The following is an 18,819-nucleotide window of genomic DNA, read 5'->3' as shown; positions in this document are numbered from 1 at the left end:
ACTGGATTGCACACAAGGGACCAGTTCCTGGCATCATGGTTGGTGGGGAAGAAGGCAGCCAAGGTCACCAAAATGGATGGAAACACACTTAAAAATTATGCTATGGAAAGGAGAAGAATCACAAACACACTACAGCAAAGTTGGTTGCCCACAGGATACCAGGAGCAGGCGGCCTGACACATGACCAGTAGGACAGGGCCAGTAGGTCTGTGGGACAAAGACTCTGGAAACTTGTCTGTTCTTGAGTGAACAATACACTGAGAGCTCACCAAATTCCCCAGTGTGATTTACATTTAAGTAAAGAAGGTACTGAGAAAGGGTTCCACGTATGTGGGGTAGCCCAGGGCTCAGTGGCTACTCTCTGTGAGGTGCAGGGCTGTCCATGCCATGGAGGATAACCCAGCAGCACCCGGCCTCTATAAACTAACAGTAGCACAAAAAATGTGTCCAAACATTGCCAGATGTCCCCTGGAAGGTGGAGAGGGACAGAACTGCTCCTGGTCCAATGCCTGTCAAAGACTCTCAAGCAGTGAATCCGAGTCTGTCCCACCTGGAGGAAGAGGGCTGGCAGACAGCTTCACAGGTCTACCTTGTTCCTTACCTTCTGGGAGACCTGGCTGAGCAGTAGCTCAGTGTGGCACACCTTGTTGTTGGCCTTCTTCAGCTGCACTCGCAGTTCTGCAATCATGTTCCTGCAGTCCTCAAGCTTCGTCTGCACAGAGAGACCAGCCTGGAGTTACAGTGACACAGGCAGGCCAGGCAGAACCAGAATACCCAGCTCCTTGGCTGGTCTCCTGGTTTTTGGCCATCAGCATTTGACTTAAGTTTTAAAAAAGTAAGTCACAGTTGATCTGAGTCCCTTACTACTTAATAGGAAAAACAAAAAACCTTAGATTTGGCAGTTCCCAAACTGTGTGGCAAAGAGCCCTGGGGCTGCACAGCAAGCACACCACATGCTGCATCAATGGTTTCCTTTTTGAGGGAAATGCAGTGACATCTGTGGGACATTGTGTGAAGTACTAACTAGCTGGAGGTGGTCAACACTGAGCCTCAGATGGTGCTATCCCCTACATATGATGCCTTGTCTCTGCAAAGCTGGGCTTTTGGTGGTTGCTGTAATAAAAAGCACCCTCAGAAACAACATGAAACAGGAGATGAGGGCTGGGGATGTGGCTCAAGCGGTAGCGTGCTCGCCTGGCACGCGTGCGGCCCGGGTTCGATCCTCAGCACCACATACAAACAAAGATGTTGTGTCCGCCGAAAACTAAAAAATAAATATTAAAAATTCTCTCTCTCTCTCTCTCTCCCCCTCCCTCTCTCGCTCTATCTTTAAAAAAAAAAAAAAAAAAAGAAACAGGAGATGTCACTGCCCCCTCAGATTCCAAGGTCCAGATGCTGCGTGGTGCCAAGAAGTGGACATGACCTTTGTAATTAGTTATTTAAAACAGAAATTTACAACACTTTAAAATGCATGTATATTATTTTCACACAGCTCTTAAATCATTAGGCCATCAATACTCACTGAGTTGGTTAGCGCTGCTTAATGAGTGGTCCGGACAAGTGTTTCTTTGGGCTAGAGGATCAGGACACTAAGGAAGGGAACCTCTGCCCTCAGTAAGAGCTACCTGATATGAAATCTATCTGTCATGACTCCAGAGAGCAAAGCATCCATCTCCATTAAGCTGAACCAGGTAACAACAATCAAGAAACACTTCCACCAACCTCTAGTTATGTTGACTTTGCTGGTGTTTCAGTTTATACCTGCAACTCCTGGCTCTGGTTGTAGAATTCTTCTCGGTCATGTTGCAGCTGTCTGATCTGACTGTGGAGCTGGGTTACCACAGTGTCACGCTGTTCCTGAAGCTGACTGTATCTGTCTTGTTCTTTCTGCAGACTCATCTTCCATATCTGGATGTCTTTCTCTTGTAACTTCAACTGATCTTTCTAGCAGAGATAAGAGATGTCATCATTTTAACTGCCGTCCAACCCGGGCAGCACTTCTCGAGTTTAACACAGGCTGCAAACACGCTGTGCCTACTCTGGATCTGTAATAGCAGACTTAAGAGTCTGAGGGTCCACTACTGCCATACTTGGCTTTAGGTGAAGATTTTTCAAATTTCACATTAGCAAATGGATTGTAAGTTGCTTAAGAAATTTTTCCCAGGGATCCACATCAACACAAACTTCCCACAAACAGGTCTGAACAACCAACGATGGCCTAAGACCTCTAACGCACAGTACTAAATTCACTAAAGTGCTGAACACTTACCTGGCACTTACACATGAGTGTGCCCAACACAAGGAAGGTACTTACTGAAATTTCTTTTAACCATCACAACTTAAAAAAGTAGATGCAGCTGCTATTATTTCTTAGTTATGGAACACATACATGTAGCAAGGCTTCAAGAGGCCCAAGTACTTCTCTAAGGTGGTAACTGGCAGACCCAACCCTCAAACTCCAGGTCTCACTGGCTTTACACCCACATCAGACAGCTGAAGGGGGATTGGTTTCACATCTGAAGAAATAACCATTTGACCCCTTATATTACCATAGCCAATTACCAACTACGAGCAAACACAAGAAGTCACTTGTCACCATGAATTCTGAAAACTTGAGGGAATTCTGAGATCTAGCCATTCATGACTGAACCTCAGAGACTAAGGGACCTGGCCCCAGCCTTCCCAGTGACAGGGCTGGGACTGAGGACTCTGAAGACAACTTGGCGGCTGCTGGTGGCACCCCTAGCCCCAGTCCCGCCTCCTCACCATGGCAGCATTGTGTTCCTCCAGAGCGGCAGCTCTGATCACCTTGCGCAGCAGCCTCCTGTTGCGGAGAGCATGCTGCTGCCTCTTAAAGCGCTCGTAGAGTAACTGGTTGTGCAGTAATAGCAACTGGTCTCGGAGGGTGCGGATCTCATCTGAAGGAGGAGAACCTGGTTTTAAAGCAGAGGGAAGTGGCCTTTTACACCTGGCTCCATCAAGTCCCTCCAAGGTGGGTTAGCTCAGAAACAGGCTTCTCTCAAAGACAAAGCATTCTGCAGTGACCACCTGGTCCTCAGTAATAGCCACTCTTAAGAAAGCGGCAAAGTATTTTCCACCTGTCCCCCCTAGAAAGAAATGCAAAGGCTGTACTTGCTGGAGGGGTATCTTTGAGAGCTTTCTTTTCCCCAAAAATGGGATCAGATCACATGAAGATGTTTCCACCTCCCTCTCTGCAGGGCACTCCTTCCCTGCTGTGCTCTCCCCTGGAGAACCCCCCCACCACCACCACCATTCACTTCACTTGGGCCTTCTTAGCAAAGCCTGGCCTGAGGCACTTTTTGCACTTCTATTCCCAAGGACATGGTATTTGCCACTTTTCAAAAGCAGGAAATACTGACTTGGGAACACTTGAGATTCTCTTTTGCCAAGCAGAGAGGCTGGCTGAAGCAGTACCAAGGGGAGATGGCTCCTAAAAGGCACCTCCTTCACAGGTGACAAGAAAGCAGGAACCAAGGGGGCTGGATGTCATGCTAAAGTAATAACTTTACCTCCAAAGTGGGTCCAATCGACAGACTTGCTGGGTAAGGACGACCTAGGAAGAAAATTTTGGAATAACCAAGTTACTTATCTAACAGAAAAAAACATATCTGCAATTTAACTGCAGCAAGGTTAGATCACTTCCTTGTGGTGAAAATCTACAATGGCCTAAGAAAGTCTTAAGCAGCAAGTCTGTAAGGGGTTGGAGAGGGCTCAGCAGATGGAATGGGCAGGCAGCTGCTGGCAGTACCAGGTCTAAGGAGGGGAGCCCAACTCTGACTTGGCTCCTCTGCTCAGGTGTGGGGTCCACCTTAGGTCACCTCTCCCAGCACACTAGGCAACAGAACCTGGAGGCTACTTTCATTCCTCTCCATGGAGATATATGTGAGTAGTTTTCCTCTGAGAAGCTACCATTGCCCAAGTTCAAGAAAAAAGCAGCTCAGTTCTATGAGCCTATTAACCAAATGTCATTTAGAGAGAAAGTTTAAGATTACAATCCTACTTGGAGCAGTGGCACATGCCTGTAATCCCAGAAGCTCGAGGCTGAGGCTGAGGCAGGAGGGATTTTGAGTTCAAAGCCAGCCTCAGAAACTCAGGGAGCCCTAAGCAACTCAGTGAGACCCTGTCTCTAAATAAAATATAAAAAAGGGCTGGGGATGTGGCTCAATGGTTAAGCACCCCTGGATTTAATTCCCAGCACCAAAAAAAAAACCTTAAAAAAATTTACAATTCCCATTGAATTCCCCTTTAGGATATTACCCAAAAGAAAGATAAAAAATAACATTCCCCAAGAACCTGTTTAAAAATGGCAGAGGATTCCAACTCTGGACAGGTTATTCCCTTATCCCTTTCCCAGACATCCTCTGAGGCGGGTAATGGAAGAAAGACGGAGGCAGCCTTGCAGATTTCTTTCTAAGAACCCTGGTGTGCCTCTGGCGGGCAGGCAGCAGGCCATCTGAACTTGTGTTTTCCCTATCTAATGAACTGTGCTACCCAAACAGAAAAAACAATAATCTGCAATTAGAGAGGGAAGAACTGCAACATATAGACCTACATTTTTTGAGATACCACAACCTCATTTTTAACCTCAAATTTTCAGACAGCAAATGTGAAAGTATTTGAGTATCCTCACAGAAGATTGGCACAAAATGGCCCATATATAAAAACACTTGTGAGGTGGAGAAGGCACACCTGGAGAAGGCAAGAGCCTGGAAGATCTGGTGGACACAGCAAAGCAGCTGCCTCCAATGGCAGGGAAGTGTGACTCCCCCCTCCCTCATGCTTCCTGTGTCTCTAACCTGCTGGCAGTTTCAACTTACTTGCTGAGCTCCCTGCCGTGTGCATCTGCTCCCTGCTGTATCAACCTATCCAGTACTTCCATTGGGGAGGTAGAGGGCACATAGTCTTCTTCAGGGTTTCCTTTTGCTTTCTTTAACAGCTCCTCGGTCTTTTTGCTGACAAAATGACAGGCAGTCTTTGGCAAGGCCACCTCAAAGAGATGATCATATGGGGGAGGCTGCCCACTTCCAAAGCCCACTCCCCTCCTAGGAGGAATTTTGCAAGGGCTGGGAGTGAGGATACTGGTCTCCAGAGAAGTCTGGCGCTCCCTGTCCCCAGCGGGGCTGGTGTTGGCACCACTGCGGGGCAGGTCTATGGGAGTAAAGGCTTGCTTTGGTGTGTCGGGCCCAAGCTTGTCCAGAGAGGAGTGTAAAGGCTCAGGGTTCATGCCAGATCCCTGAGTCCCAGAGGCTGCTGAATGTGTCTTCCGCTGAGAACCTGGTAGACTGTCTCGGTAGAAGGGAGAGTCAAAGCCCCCTCGAGGAACCATGGGCTCGGCTTCCACGGTAGCGATCTCAGAAAGTTCTTCAGATATTGCAGCTGAAGGAGGGCAGGAAACAAGGGAAGCTCTGGTAAACACTCAACTGGGGCCAGTCCATGCAGTTCAGTGCCAGAGCCACCCAGAGGGGCTGTCTAGTACCACACAAAGGGGCATAAAAAGTGGCATGCATGGCTTTACTTAGCATAGGTCCTAGAATAAAGCACCCACCTTTTACCCCAGAAGAAGAAAAACCAAACAAGCCAGTGAGTGTTGACTCTAGATCCCCTTCTGTGGCAGAAGGAGGGCTGAGTTCCATCATCTCACAGCAATTCCACATACGTTACCTTCTTCCTTGTCTTTTTCAATACTGTCTTCCTCAGAGGCCAGATCACCTAAAAACCCTGGAAGATCACTTAGAGTAACAGAACCTTTGTTGCCAGGTAGTTCTTCTGAAAAGAACCAGAGAAAACTCCAGTCAACGATCCACACGAATCCCTGCAAGTGCAAAGCTGCCTGGACTACACCATAATATGACTGCAGACCTGAGGAGGCTGGGGGTGAGCCTCTCCTGGAGCTACCGAAGGCTGAGGTATTCTAAATCATCTAATTAAAGGTACTAAAAATAACCCCACAGAAAACACAACCCTCAGGTCTTAATGTCCCTGGGAACAGATTAAAACCACGCAGTGTGACTAGCTCAAAACCCTCAGTGGCATTTCAGGGCAATTGCTTAAATGCTTTTTTGACTCTAACAGACTGGCTTTTGGAATTCACTACTGTCTTATTCTCCAGGCTTCAGCGCTCTCTGCTGTTCCAGAATGTCTATGTTTCTACCTAACTTTGCTTTTAAACATATATAAACCAATCCAAAGAAAGAAGCAAGGTCTATCATTACCCAGGGAATTTTACCTAATCCTCTGTCATTTGGAAGATGGTGCTGTCTGTGCAGACACGGCCTTGAAGAATCTGTTTTCTCCTCCTAAAAAAATCAGCATCATTTAATCATACAGGGAAAATGCAGCACACATGCTCCAGCACACTGAAGGGTGTTTAAGGTTTAGCCCAGTGGTTCTCAAACAGTTTGGTTTCAATCTATTTTTATATTCTTAAAAATACAGAATTCCAAGAGCTTCTGTTTACATTGTTAAATCCACCAACTGTCACTGTATTAAATTGAAACTGAGAAATTTTTTAAAATGTTATTAACTTAAAAATAACTAATCTAGTTGGGTGTGGTAACACACACACATGTAATCCCAGTAACACAGGAGGCCAAGAATGGAAGATCGCAAGTTTAAGGCCAGCCTGGGCAACTTAGCGAGGCCTTAAGCGGCTGAGTAATTAAAATAAAAAACGACTGGGAACGTGGGTCAGTGGTTAAGCCCTTCTGGTTCAATCTCCAGTATTAAAAAACAAATATATCTATAATATATTTGTTTGAAAAATAACAAAATTTCCCAAAACAGCAATAAATTTAGTAACAAGAGTAGAACTACTTTACATTTTTGCAATCTCTATTATCTAGCTTAATGAAAGACAGCTAGATTCTTGTATCTACTTCTGCATTAAATCTGCTGCAGAATATTATTTTTGGCTGAAGTACATGAAAAAAATCTGGTGCCCCATAGATATATAGCTGCAAACAATAAACACATATTACAGATTTGTCATATAGTTGTCAATAATCACCTTACTACACTAAAATCTGAAAAGTGTTAGTTTTTATAGTTACAATGTGAAATCTGAAGTTAGCTTTTCATACTGTGTCAAAATCCACTGGTCTACCTTGTATTCTGAAAGCACTTTTACCTATGTATGATTCTGCAACATCATAGGCTGGACACTTAGAAAACAAGTTATCGACTCTTCCAAGTGCTAAAACACTTCATTGTATATATATATTTTTAAAAATCTTTTTTAATCATTGATGGACCTTTATTTATGTGTACGTGGTGCTGAGAATCTAACCCAGTGCATCACGCATGCTAGGCAAGTGCACTACCCCTGAGCCACAACCCTAGCCCCTTACTGTATAATATTAAGGAATCAAAAACTTTAATGAAGCTTCCCAAGACTTTCTGATCTCATCACAGAAGTCTTGGGAAAGTCATGATGGCAGATATAGTTTCACAGCTTAATTTTTCCCTTGAAAGTCAATTTTATCACTGGCAAACATAAATGTCAGTGGTTTTTCTTGAAGTGACAGACTTGGTTCATTGTTTAGGAAACTGCCTGCCAAATATTCAAGTCTGAATCAGCTTGTCAGTCACCCATTCTTTCTAATAAAGCTCGTGCTCCACAGGAAAAGCTGCTCGGGCAGCTCCAACTGGAGCAACTGCACAAGGGCCCAAAGCCACCAGTGTCCTCTGAGTGCCATAAACATGCTTTGCACATATTTCCTATTTTGTTGCAAAGAATATTAAACGTATATATTCTCAAGGGCCCAGATTCACTAAAATTAGTAACTTTTACTGCTTAATGTAGAATATTCATAAGTTTTTTTATTTTTTTCTTTCCTGTTTTTAAACAATAATGCCTACTAGGCAGCTTGGAACCTGCTTCGATTTGTGCCAAGTGGCCACCACTTCACCCACCATTGTTTTTGTGCTATCATACAAACGCACACAGCAGGGAGGGCAAAGAACAGCTAGCATTAACATGAAAGCAGGCTGGACCCACTCAGTTCCCAAGAAGGGCTTCAGGATCCCAGGGCTCAGACCCACCACACTCTGGGTTGGAATTCTGTCTGGCATAATTAGGCTTCACAAAACAAGGCTTACAACCGAGTCACTGTGTTTGGGCAGAGGGACAGAGGACAAGCTGGCACGCACCTTCCTGGGTTGTGTAGCTGTGGCCTGGGGGGGTGAAATGTGCACATAGTCATCTGAATGGCAGGGTAGGGCTGGAGGAGGAGAGGTTGCTGGGGTTCCCAGAGGAGTTCCTTTTCCACCTGCTCAGAGACAAGGGCAAAATACACGCCAACATTGAGCCCAACTATTAGAAAACTGTTTTTTTCTTCTCAGCCTAACCAATGCTGCAAATGAAGCTACTATAGTTGACCTCCTAGGATCCAGATCTCTCTCTTTAATTTCACTTCACTTAATCTGAAAGCCCTAGAAGTTTGTGTTAATGTCAAAAAATTTACTATTGCAAAAATTCCCCAACTCACTATGAGATCTAAGAGAAAGCTCCTCTATCACAAAAGGCAAGCCCAAACCAACCAATCAAATACAAGAGAGACATACATACCAGTAGTACCAAAGACTTTACTGTAAGGGTGTGACAAATCAGGTGGGACATTTCCAGGAGACGTTGGAGGAGTGGTCATACCACAAATCATAGATGGGCTCCAAAGAGTAGCCTGGGAAGTAAACACAGCAGTCAGCAATGGTGAATGAACACTGTGTCCCACCACAAGGCTTACAACCCATGTGTGGTTTAAATTTAACCTCACTGGGAAAAGCATCTTGTTAAAGCTCTATCAGGACACAAATTACATTTTGCATATTTAGTCTCTGCAATGCCCAAGTAACAACAGTAACCTTCTCGGCTTATGTCAAGAGTCTTTATATGTGTTTCCAGAAATGCAGAGCATGACAACTGCACACTAAATTCTGACCAAAATGGTCAGCTTCACCAGAAGGCAGGGGAAAAACAGGCACACTGCTTGACACCATACTTGGGGTGGCTCAGGTAACAGCCGTGTCGATGGGGAACTCAGAGTCTGAGGTAGCTGCCCGGGCGTACTGAACAACGTCAGCCGAGAAGAGGAGCACGGGGTAGAAGTAGCACTCCCTAAAACCAAAGAAGAACACGGGGAGGAAGAGGCCTCAGGTCATTCCAATAAAACATGACAATCCTCTAGACCATCTGATCATACTCAACGCTCCATATCTGAAAAGTCTGAGGGGCTTCCCCACAGCCTTGGGGACAAAGTAAGAGCATTTAAAAGATTCTTTAAATGCTCTATGGAAGTGCAAGTCCAGGGAGGTCTGACGCTTGGTCAGGATAACAAAGAGGCACTCTGGCTGGCAGCTTCAGTGAGTGCAGCCTACACATCAAGCCCAGGTGTTCAATGGGAATCCAGCTCTCAGCTGTCCAGACTCATTCACACTGTGTCAGAGCTGCAGCCCCGCAGGTCTCACCCCACGGGCCTGGAAAGTGAGAGATTCCTTATGTGGAACTCAGAATCAGGCACTTGAACTCTTTCTTTGTTAATGCTGAGGACACACCACCAAGTTTGTGAGAGTACTATCAGGAAGAAGATCAAGGACTTGAAAGAGAAACCAATTAGAAGAAAATGGAAGTAAACTCTAATTTAAAACATTTGGGGAGAAGTTCCTAGGAAGTGAAGTAAGTGTTACTCTAAGAAAAGAACAAAAGATACATAAGGCTTTCTAGATAGAAAGCTGCAAAGCAGGTAAGTCCTAACATCCCTTTTTACCATAGCTATTCTGTGTGTCAACATAAGGGCTGGTGGTGACATCAGCAGAGCGATGAGGGAAGTGAGCGGAGAGCTGGTGAGACACAGCATAGCCATCTTCATATGAGGCTTCCGTAGGGTCCAGAGAGATTTTGGCACACTCTATCACAACATCGTGAGTTTCTAATTTCTTCCACCTAGAAAAGGTAATGAAAGTCAAAATAAAACAAATGGTATTCCATTCAATTACATCAAATACTTAAGAGGGCCAGCTCAGTGCCAGCCAGGGATTATGGTTAGCAAAGGATGATGCAGAACCAGGCTGGCTCAAGTACAAAGCAGTGCGAGAACACCAAGTTCTAGCTGTCCATCTTACAACCCATATCTTCCCTATTTAAAATGGTTACATAAAGTTAACAGAAGCTAATTTCAAAGAAAAATTTCATCATTAAAGACTAGGCACAGCCTCAAAATAATAAACCATGAAGAACAGTCACCAGGGGCAAAGGCAGCCAAGGCACAGGGAGAGCAGAAAAGCACAGGACAGCAGAGGCTGTCCTGGGGTCTCCCATAAGACTGGGGCCTCTTCTCACCCATCCCTGGGCCAGAAACACAGTATAGAGATACTCCCACTAGAGAGGGCATTTCAAGAACTGTCTGAGACTCCTGTTTATGGAGCCACAGTTTCACTTCTAGTACTTCGTCTCACAGAAGCAGGCAGACACCAAGATGTACAGCTTTGTTCAACACAGCTTGAAAAAGGGAAATAAGCCAAAGGACAACCAAGGGACTATATTATAAAGCAGAAATGTTAGCATACCACCATGAAAAGCAGGCTTAACAGATGAGAGGTTGCCAGGGATGGGTAAGAATACACAGGAGTTTCTGGGGCCATGGAATTGTACTTCATTGTGACTGACTTTTGTTAAAATGTAATTGATTAATTTTATTTTCTATAAATTATAAGCTATACTAAAGTTTAAGAATCAAGTCTTCAAATTTTAAATGACACAATGCTCAGAATATAATCTTAAATGAAAAAAAGGACACAAAACTATTCAAAGACATGCCCTAAAACAGATCTGATAGCATTAAGTATTTGAACTTTAAAAACCAGAGGCTGGACTATAGATCAGTGATAGAGCGCTTGCCTAGCATTCTCAAGGCCCTGGGTTCTATCCCCAGCAAAGTGCACATAAGAAAGAACTGGAGTTATAGATGATGTTCATTTTTCTCTTTCAAATCTTCAGTGTTTGCCAGATGTTCTACAAGGGCCCTAATGATTAAGAGAACATTTAAAATATAATACTGCTCAAGTATAAGTTTTCTTTCTTTTAGACAACATTGCTTTATAATTTAGAAAATCTATACCCAGCCAAGTTGCCTATCAGGGATGAGACACTTTTAGATGGGCAAGGACTCAAATTTATGTCCCATGTAGCTCTCAGCTGGCCCTGGGAGCACGACAACATATCTTCTATGAAATCAAGTATAAAATATAGGAGGAGGGGGACACAGACTCCAGGAAACTGGGACCTGATTTATGGTCATGGTCGAGGCAAAAGTCTAGATAACAGTTGTTTCCAAGTACTTAGTAACTCTAACCGGTATTCTCATTTTCTGTCCCAAAATTTACAGGAAGAAGCTAACAACACTAAGAGCGCTCTGTGGGCTCACGTGTACTCCACACTACGGTTACAGAATGCTCCTTAAATCTTACAAGTTGAAAAAGTAGTATTAAACATAGATGAGAGTGTCCAGGACATAAGGAACCCAGTCCGCTTCCCTACGGAGCAGCAAGCTTTTCCCCATCGCAGGGCTGGATCTTTGGGCGCTCCTCGGGCTCTCACTGCCTGAACTCTACTGTCATAGACTCCCTTTCGTGAACCCTCAGCATGCCTGCAAGGTGATTAACTGAGAGAGTGAGTCAGGATGCATATGTATACATGAGAAGATTGATTTCAGAGAAGAAAATGAGAATCATAATAAAGAAGGAATACATTTAAATGTTTTATTTTAATTAAAGTGATATATCACTATATTTCCTTGATTCTAGAATGAACTATTCATACTTTAATATCTCTGAAATTAAATGCTATAATTTGATCAGGTGTGTATTATTTGGCATTTTTTTTCTCAGATTTACCTAAAATATAAGTACATCATACATTCAGTGACACCTTAGACTCAATGAAATGTGGTAGTTTTAAAGAGTTGGTACAGTCCTAAAGTTTCCTCCCACACCACGCTGACAACCACTCTGGCTGCTGCTTCTAATTCATTAGTTGAACCATTCTCCCGCCTCCAAGTTCCTTAGAACATGCCCTTGGCTTCTCCTTTCTTGATTTATGAATTTTAGACCTCATCTATTAACTTCCTGTTACAGGTGAAGACTGAAGTCACTGCCATATCTCTCTTCCTTCCTTCCCAATGCTCTCAAAATATTTTTTTTTTCCAAAATCAATTTCAATAATTATTAAGACAATATAAATACTATTTGCAGCTCAGGCTAAGAGACCACTGTGATACATTTACTTTCTCATTTGGTTTGGCCTGGAGTTGAGTTTTTTCTATTTTTTTTCCCTCAGTTTTCTATGAGGAATTCTATCTATGATGAATTTCTATCATGAACTCTTCCTAAATTTATTCAAGCTGCTCTGAAACAATCCCTAATGTAATTTTTTTCATAATGAAATATAAATATCTATGAGGATTAGTTGGCCCCAGCAGAACTCCCTTTTGGAGGCCCTTCTCCCAGTCTGCAGGGTCACCATCCTCACCTATTGTGCAGCTGTCATCCTGACACTTGTCTTGACTATGCCCCCAAGTCAGGTCCTCAAGTTTCCTCAACTGTCCTCTTCCTTGATTTTACTCTCAGTTTGGTAGAAGACATTCTCCTGGGGCTGAATGAGGCTAAATGGGAGGAAATTTAAGTCCCTGCGCCTGCCTATCTAAAAATGTCTCATCCCTGATAGGGTATAGAATCCTAGATCAAAAAATCTTTTTCTTTTACTTTTGAAGGGTTTCAGAAGCTAACACCATTCTGATTTCCAATCTTACTTAAATGTTTTAGCCTTTTTCTTTCAGAAAAAAGGTTTATTATTAAGAAAGGTTTATTTCTGGCTTTTGTTTGTTTTGTGTTTGGTGCTGGGGCCTGAACCAAGGGCCTCATAGATGTTATATAAGTGTATACTCTAATATTTTGAAATTCCACTAACTTGAAATTGGTGGAATTGTTCTGCATTAAAGGGGCTGTGCACAAAGTAAGCCCCTTCAATCTGGAAGCTCATGTCCTTCAATTCTAAGGAATGTTTCTACATTATTATTTCTATTACAATTTTTTATTCTACCAAGTTTTCTCCTCTCTTAACTCTTTTTTTTTTTTGGTCATAGAGATTTTAATAGATTTTCTGATTAACTCATCACAGTAATCATTTCTACTGTAATGATATGCAGCTAAAAATATGGAACGCTTCACGAATTTGCGTGTCATCCTTGCGCAGGGGCCATGCTAATCTTCTCTGTATCATTCCAATTTTAGTATATGTGCTGCTGAAGGGAGCACTCCTCTCTTAACTCTTATTATTGATACTGGCCTGCACTCACCATTCTAACTTTCTTCCAGAGATACACCTATTTCTACTCTTTGCTCAGCTTTCTGAGATATTCTCAACTTCATCTTTTAATTCTTTTATTGAAGTATTACTTTGGCCATCCTTCTAATTTTTTTTTTCAATTTTAAAACTTTTTTTTTTTTTTTTAGTTGTATAGGGACACAAGGCCTTCACTTTATTTATTTTTAGGTGGTGCTGAGGATCGAAACCAGTGCCTCATGCAAGGCTGGTGCTCTACCACTGGCTACAGCCCCAGCCCATCCTTTTTCATTTTTAAGGCTCTTTCTTTGGTCTCAAAATAGTGTTTTTCCGCAGCACCTTGGTATTTACGATGTCTGTACACAAATACTCTCTCTCTGAAGTTACAGAGGACACCCTGTCTGCTCCCTGTGTCACCAGTACTTCCAGCTCCCCTTTCTGTGTTGGTCTGTCTTCCCACAGAACCTTTCTTCCAAAGTCAGATGGCCTGCGGGACCTGTTGAGCAAGGTGCTCTGAGCTGGCTAAAGAAGCCTCCAAGTTAACTGACTTGGTTGACTGATGTTTGCCTTCCAAGTTAACATGGCTGACTGATGTAGGACCTTCCAAAGCCCACTGTCTACAGTAAAGATTATTTATTTTCAAATATACACCCACAGGGAAGTAGATGGGGGAAGGGAGAAAGCACCACAGTGTCTGAACAAGAGCAGAAGGCAAGTGGCAACTGGTAGCAAATCTAAGGAAGCCAGGTGCTAAGCTACCAATGCTTTGAAGATACAGTTAGTTGACTTACACTGCGAAACTCTAAGATACCGAACAACTTATGGCACCCAGCCTTAATGAGTGGCAAGCAGATGAGGACCCTAGGCAGCCATAGTTGGAGCCACTAGAGGAGCACCAAGCATCCTAAAGTCCCTTCCCAATTCTACACTCACAAGCAATGGCTATTTTCTCACCAGAAATCTGGATTATTCTCTGGAGGGAATAAAAATAAGGAGTTTCTGGGTGAAGTATTATAGAGAAGTTGAGGGCATGATCACATTCCAGACACGTGGACCAAGTGAGCTCACACATCCTGAATGCCCAGGCCAATCAAGTCCCTCCACGCCAACAGCTTCCCTCAGTGGTGGCCAGACCCTATGAGCCCAGCGATCAGAAGACTCTTCTAAAAATCTGAGCAGCTTAAGGAAAACAATAGTACTGCTGTCAAAATCTCTGCCAGGTGCTCAGATCAACACAAAACAAAGTGCAAGGTCAACGAGTTCCATTCCATGAGCACAATTTTTTTTAAGTGTTCCTATCCAAAGATAAGCAGATCACCAAATCCTTGCAGAAAACCTCCAAGATTTAAAAAGAACAAAACAAAGCAAAAAAGAAAGCAGCTTAGAAGACTATGCAGAGAACAGACTATTCAGGGAAAACAAAACAAAAATACTGTCAACATTCTTGAAGGCAAGAGATTGCATCTATGAAACAAACGTAGGCTACTATAAAAAGAAGCCCTCTGAGAACTAAAAAGAACTCTTAGTACAAATGTGGTGGTAGAAATGCCGGCTGTAAGAGTAGGACTACAAGCCAAACACAGGAAATCAACAGGAAGTGGAATAAAAAGAAAAAAAAGGAAAAAAGAAAAGAAAAGCAGAGCAACACTCCAAGAGGTCCTGATCTCCATAGCAGCAGTTTTAGAAGGAAAGACAATCAGGGAAAGGAAACCAAACACAAAGTTTCCTAGAGCTTAAAGAGCTTCTGGGTTGGACAATGAGAATAGAATTTCACCAACGTGCATCATAGAAAAACCTTCACACATTGTGCCAAAAAGCCAGTGATCTCCTAGCTCCCAGAAGAAAAACAGCATGCACAGAGCACTGAAATGAAATGCCTTTGGATTTCCACAGCAAGCTTGGCAGCAGGAAGGCAATGGTACTGCCTCCAACCATTGAAGGAGACCAACTCTGGCCTGGGTGTCTCCACCAAGTCAAACGATGGCATCCTTCCTCAAATGCCACCAGAGAATACTTTCCATCGGAACCCAAGGAAACCAAGAAAGAAGCCATGGATGTGCTGCTCTGGAGAAAGGCAAGGCCAAGCCCTAGGAAAACAGGCTGATAGTTGGGCACCAGGCACAGGGGACAACCAGCTCGGTTCAGAACAAACTGCCAAGAGATGGGCACACTATAGGCCATCACCAAGGCCCTTTGTTTTTTGCAGTGTTGGGGATCCCACTTGGGGTTTCACTGCATGCTAAGGAAGCACTCTACCACTGAGACACATCCTCAGCCCTCACCACGGTTCTCACTGCCCTGCACTACCCTTTTAGCCAAGAGACACAACCAGGTGACCCTGGTCTAGATAACTAGTCTTCTAATAGTTCAGAGGCTGCTGAAGTTCCACTCTCTCTCCTCTGCCATATCAGCAAAGGACATTCACTTTACCCCATAGATGGATCCTGCTTTGAACTACTCCAGAGAGTTGAAAGTAGACACCTTCCTTCGCCTTATTTTAGCAGCATGTCTAACAGCCAGCACCCACTGAAGGCCTGGCTAGATGCTCTGAGGTAGCTCTTAGCTTCCCAGGCCTCACTTGTGGCCTGTGACCTTGTGGCAATGATGTCCCTGAAGGCACTGCTATTCTTCCAAGGATGGTGAAGCCAGACCAATACCAGACACTGCTCCTGCCCTTGTCCCTGGGGACCTGCCCCTGATAGTGACAAGACTTCCTTAGCTAGGATTGGTTTCCTAATCAGCTTTACAGAACAAAACAATATATGCAGAACTATAAAGACAAAAATGAGAGAAGAACATAAAAGCAAGAGTAATAAGGTCAACAAGGAACAGGGAGGAAGAGAGTCTCATGATAGGCTCCTAACATATTGGAAAAGTTCTATTTTTAAAGCTGGGTACTGGCTACCTGTATATGTCTGTTATTATTAAATTTTGCATATACATTTTCTGCACTTCTCTACATATAACGTACCTCACAGTAAGTTGTTTTAAGCTGATAGGGTGTGACAGAGGCAGGGTTGGTTGAGAGGTGAGACCTGCTGTAGGAGGATCAGAAAACAAGCCATGTTTCTCATCTCAGTAAGAGACCCCAAAGTCCATATCTGTGGCTCAGTTTCCCCAACAGGGGAGCACAAGCCAGGCTGCCAGCGAGGAGCTTTTTCAGCTCAGCACACCACATTTCCTTCATTTTCAGTGTTAACAGAGCTCCACTTACACCAGGCCTGGTATCCTCAAATCAGGAGCTTTGCAGGTAGGTTCAGTACCTGCAGAGAACAAACCTGGCAACTCCTACAGGGCCCCACAGAGGGTGGAAGACAGCTGGTTACGCCAGATGGAAAAAGGTCTCAGGAAGGCTCAACGTGTGAAATATAGCCATTCTCAACCCACGTGCTCTCAGCCACCTGCCCTACACAGTCACCAGCACCACCAAGAGCTAAGCTTTCCAGGAGTCCTGGGGACAGGCACCTGCACTGCAACCTCCCCTACTCTGCTAGTGGAATTACTTACTTTCTGTGAGGAATATGCTTTAAACTCATATAAAGTTCCAGCTGTATAAAGTTCTTTCAATCAATTGATAGAATGATTCTGTGAGTCAAACATCTGTATTCTTCAATAATACCTCCATGGGACATCTCTTAGAACAGAAGCAATCTCAAGAGATTCTTAAACATTCTGTCACTAGTTTCTATACCTTCGAGGGTCCAGTTCATGGTCCTTGGATCCAGTCACTAATTCTGGGTGAATTCGCACATGCTCCATCATTGGCTAGAAAAATGGGGTATACAAATTATAGGAGTGAATTTTTGTAGCATGTCCACACAATGGAATATTCTTTGACAATAAAATGGAATGAAATGCTGATACATGTTACAATATTGATGAGTCTTCATACATGTTAAGTAACAGAAGCCAGGCACAGAGGTACACACATTATATAATTCCATTTCTATGACATGTCCAGAATAGAAAGTCTTCATCATAAAGATGAAAAATTAGTGGCTTCTAAGGGATGGGGAGGGGGTTTTGGAGGAAGGCTGAATTTCTTTTCAAAACTTCTACCATTTATACAGAAGTTACAAATGTAGCCCATTCTGAATAATGCACTCAGTATCAAATAAATGAACAGTATTAAGTTACCTTGACCACTTCTTCAAAAGTCTCCAAGTTTTCCTTCATACTGTAGTGTGAACGCAGAAAGGAGACAAAGTTGCAAGGGTACATTCCATAAAGGCGATGAAAAAGGGCATAAACACTAGCATGGAGATGGACAAGGTAGATTTCTGTCACGTGGCCTAAGAAGAAAATCAACAAGATTGACACAAGACTGACACGTGCAAAACAGACAGGCACGCTTCCTCCCACCTTGCTCCAAGAACATGTCACAATGTTTTCCTCAAACGCAGACCTGAACACAGACACCCGCTTTCAAATCCATCAATGGCTCTGTACATACAGCCTCGTGATAAACTCCAATCTACTCAGTGTGACCCAGGAAGACTCTCACTGACCTAATCTCTGTCCTCTGCTCCAGCCATCCCCCAAAACACTCTCACAAGGCTGAACTACCTTTATAATGACACTCAACCTCCCTGTGATTTATAATTACACTCTCCACTGCTCGGGTCAGCACGTTTCTTGAGGAAAGGACTATCCTACTCACCTCTCTATCCCCAGTGTCTTGGACTGTGCTTGGCACGTAATAAACATTCAAGTGTTTGTGGAACAAACATATGAGAACCTTTTGAAATCAGGATGTAGGCTTAGCAGATTTATAACTAAAGAGTGAAAAAGAAAAAAAACTATTATCCAGAAATTAGCTTAAACTGTTCGGTGTGGGAGAAACTGACTGAAACCCCAGTTCCTCCACAGCAATGGACAAACTGCGCTCTCCCAGCAAAGATCCTACTAGACATGCTGGCATCGCCTGTGCCTATGCCTGCTGCTCAATCCTGTCTAGAAGGACAACGCACTCACTCACAAAATGACTCTGACGCTGGGATTACAAACAATATGAAGTTTCACAGGCTCACAGCTCCTGGATCAGTTTGGTAGAGCTGTGCTACTGCCAATGTGGGGAAAATGAAAACCAAAGCATTTGAAACTCCAATGCTACTTAGGGCCTATTGCTTCTTCCCCCTCCCTCTATACATACACAAGGAATAGGCTCTCAGAACCAAAGTCTGTGTGTTGGTACAAAAATAGGAGAGTAAGACAAAAATTGTCCCACAAGCTAGGCTGTATCTGCAACCACAGAGATGGATGGTGTGTTTCCATGTAACTGAGAAATCAGGAAGTCTGACATCCTGCCACTGTTTCTCTGACAACTAATCTTTCCAAGCCAAAAATGTAAGGAAGGCATCTCACCAGCCATGCCTCTCACGTGTGCCTGTAGACGACAGACCCAGGTATTTCCTCATCTGTCCAGTGGACACCACTCACTTCAGCCATAAAATTTCACACATCCT

At 43.6% G+C, this 18,819-nt stretch overlaps 1 protein-coding gene and 1 non-coding gene across 7 annotated transcripts in view; both read right to left on the bottom strand.

The window, feature by feature from the left end:
- Tsc1 (TSC complex subunit 1) overlaps positions 1-18,819 on the bottom strand; it is a 55,623-nt gene that overhangs the window by 8,976 nt on the left and 27,828 nt on the right. For all 6 annotated transcript variants that reach the window (XM_046465709.1, XM_046465710.2, XM_046465714.2 and 3 more), the window contains 13 exons: positions 17,492-17,646; positions 17,046-17,119; positions 9,783-9,958; positions 9,018-9,133; positions 8,588-8,699; positions 8,170-8,288; positions 6,248-6,317; positions 5,683-5,787; positions 4,839-5,397; positions 3,531-3,574; positions 2,767-2,933; positions 1,762-1,944; positions 602-712 (listed from right to left, as the gene is read on the bottom strand). In XM_046465709.1, coding sequence (XP_046321665.1) covers positions 602-712; positions 1,762-1,944; positions 2,767-2,933; positions 3,531-3,574; positions 4,839-5,397; positions 5,683-5,787; positions 6,248-6,317; positions 8,170-8,288; positions 8,588-8,699; positions 9,018-9,133; positions 9,783-9,958; positions 17,046-17,119; positions 17,492-17,646 — 1,991 coding nt within the window. The remainder of the gene's footprint in view (positions 1-601; positions 713-1,761; positions 1,945-2,766; positions 2,934-3,530; positions 3,575-4,838; positions 5,398-5,682; positions 5,788-6,247; positions 6,318-8,169; positions 8,289-8,587; positions 8,700-9,017; positions 9,134-9,782; positions 9,959-17,045; positions 17,120-17,491; positions 17,647-18,819) is intronic.
- On the bottom strand, positions 13,220-13,326 carry LOC124107569 (U6 spliceosomal RNA). The gene has a single exon (XR_006856463.1). It is a non-coding gene; the product is annotated as a U6 spliceosomal RNA (small nuclear RNA).

This window comes from Marmota monax, unplaced genomic scaffold (assembly GCF_021218885.2).
Source record: "Marmota monax isolate L192 unplaced genomic scaffold, Marmota_monax_Labrador192_F-V1.1 WCK01_AAM20220418_F8-fsc00167, whole genome shotgun sequence".
NCBI classification, from domain to species: domain Eukaryota; kingdom Metazoa; phylum Chordata; class Mammalia; order Rodentia; family Sciuridae; genus Marmota; species Marmota monax.
This window is presented reverse-complemented; position numbering and strand designations above follow the sequence as displayed.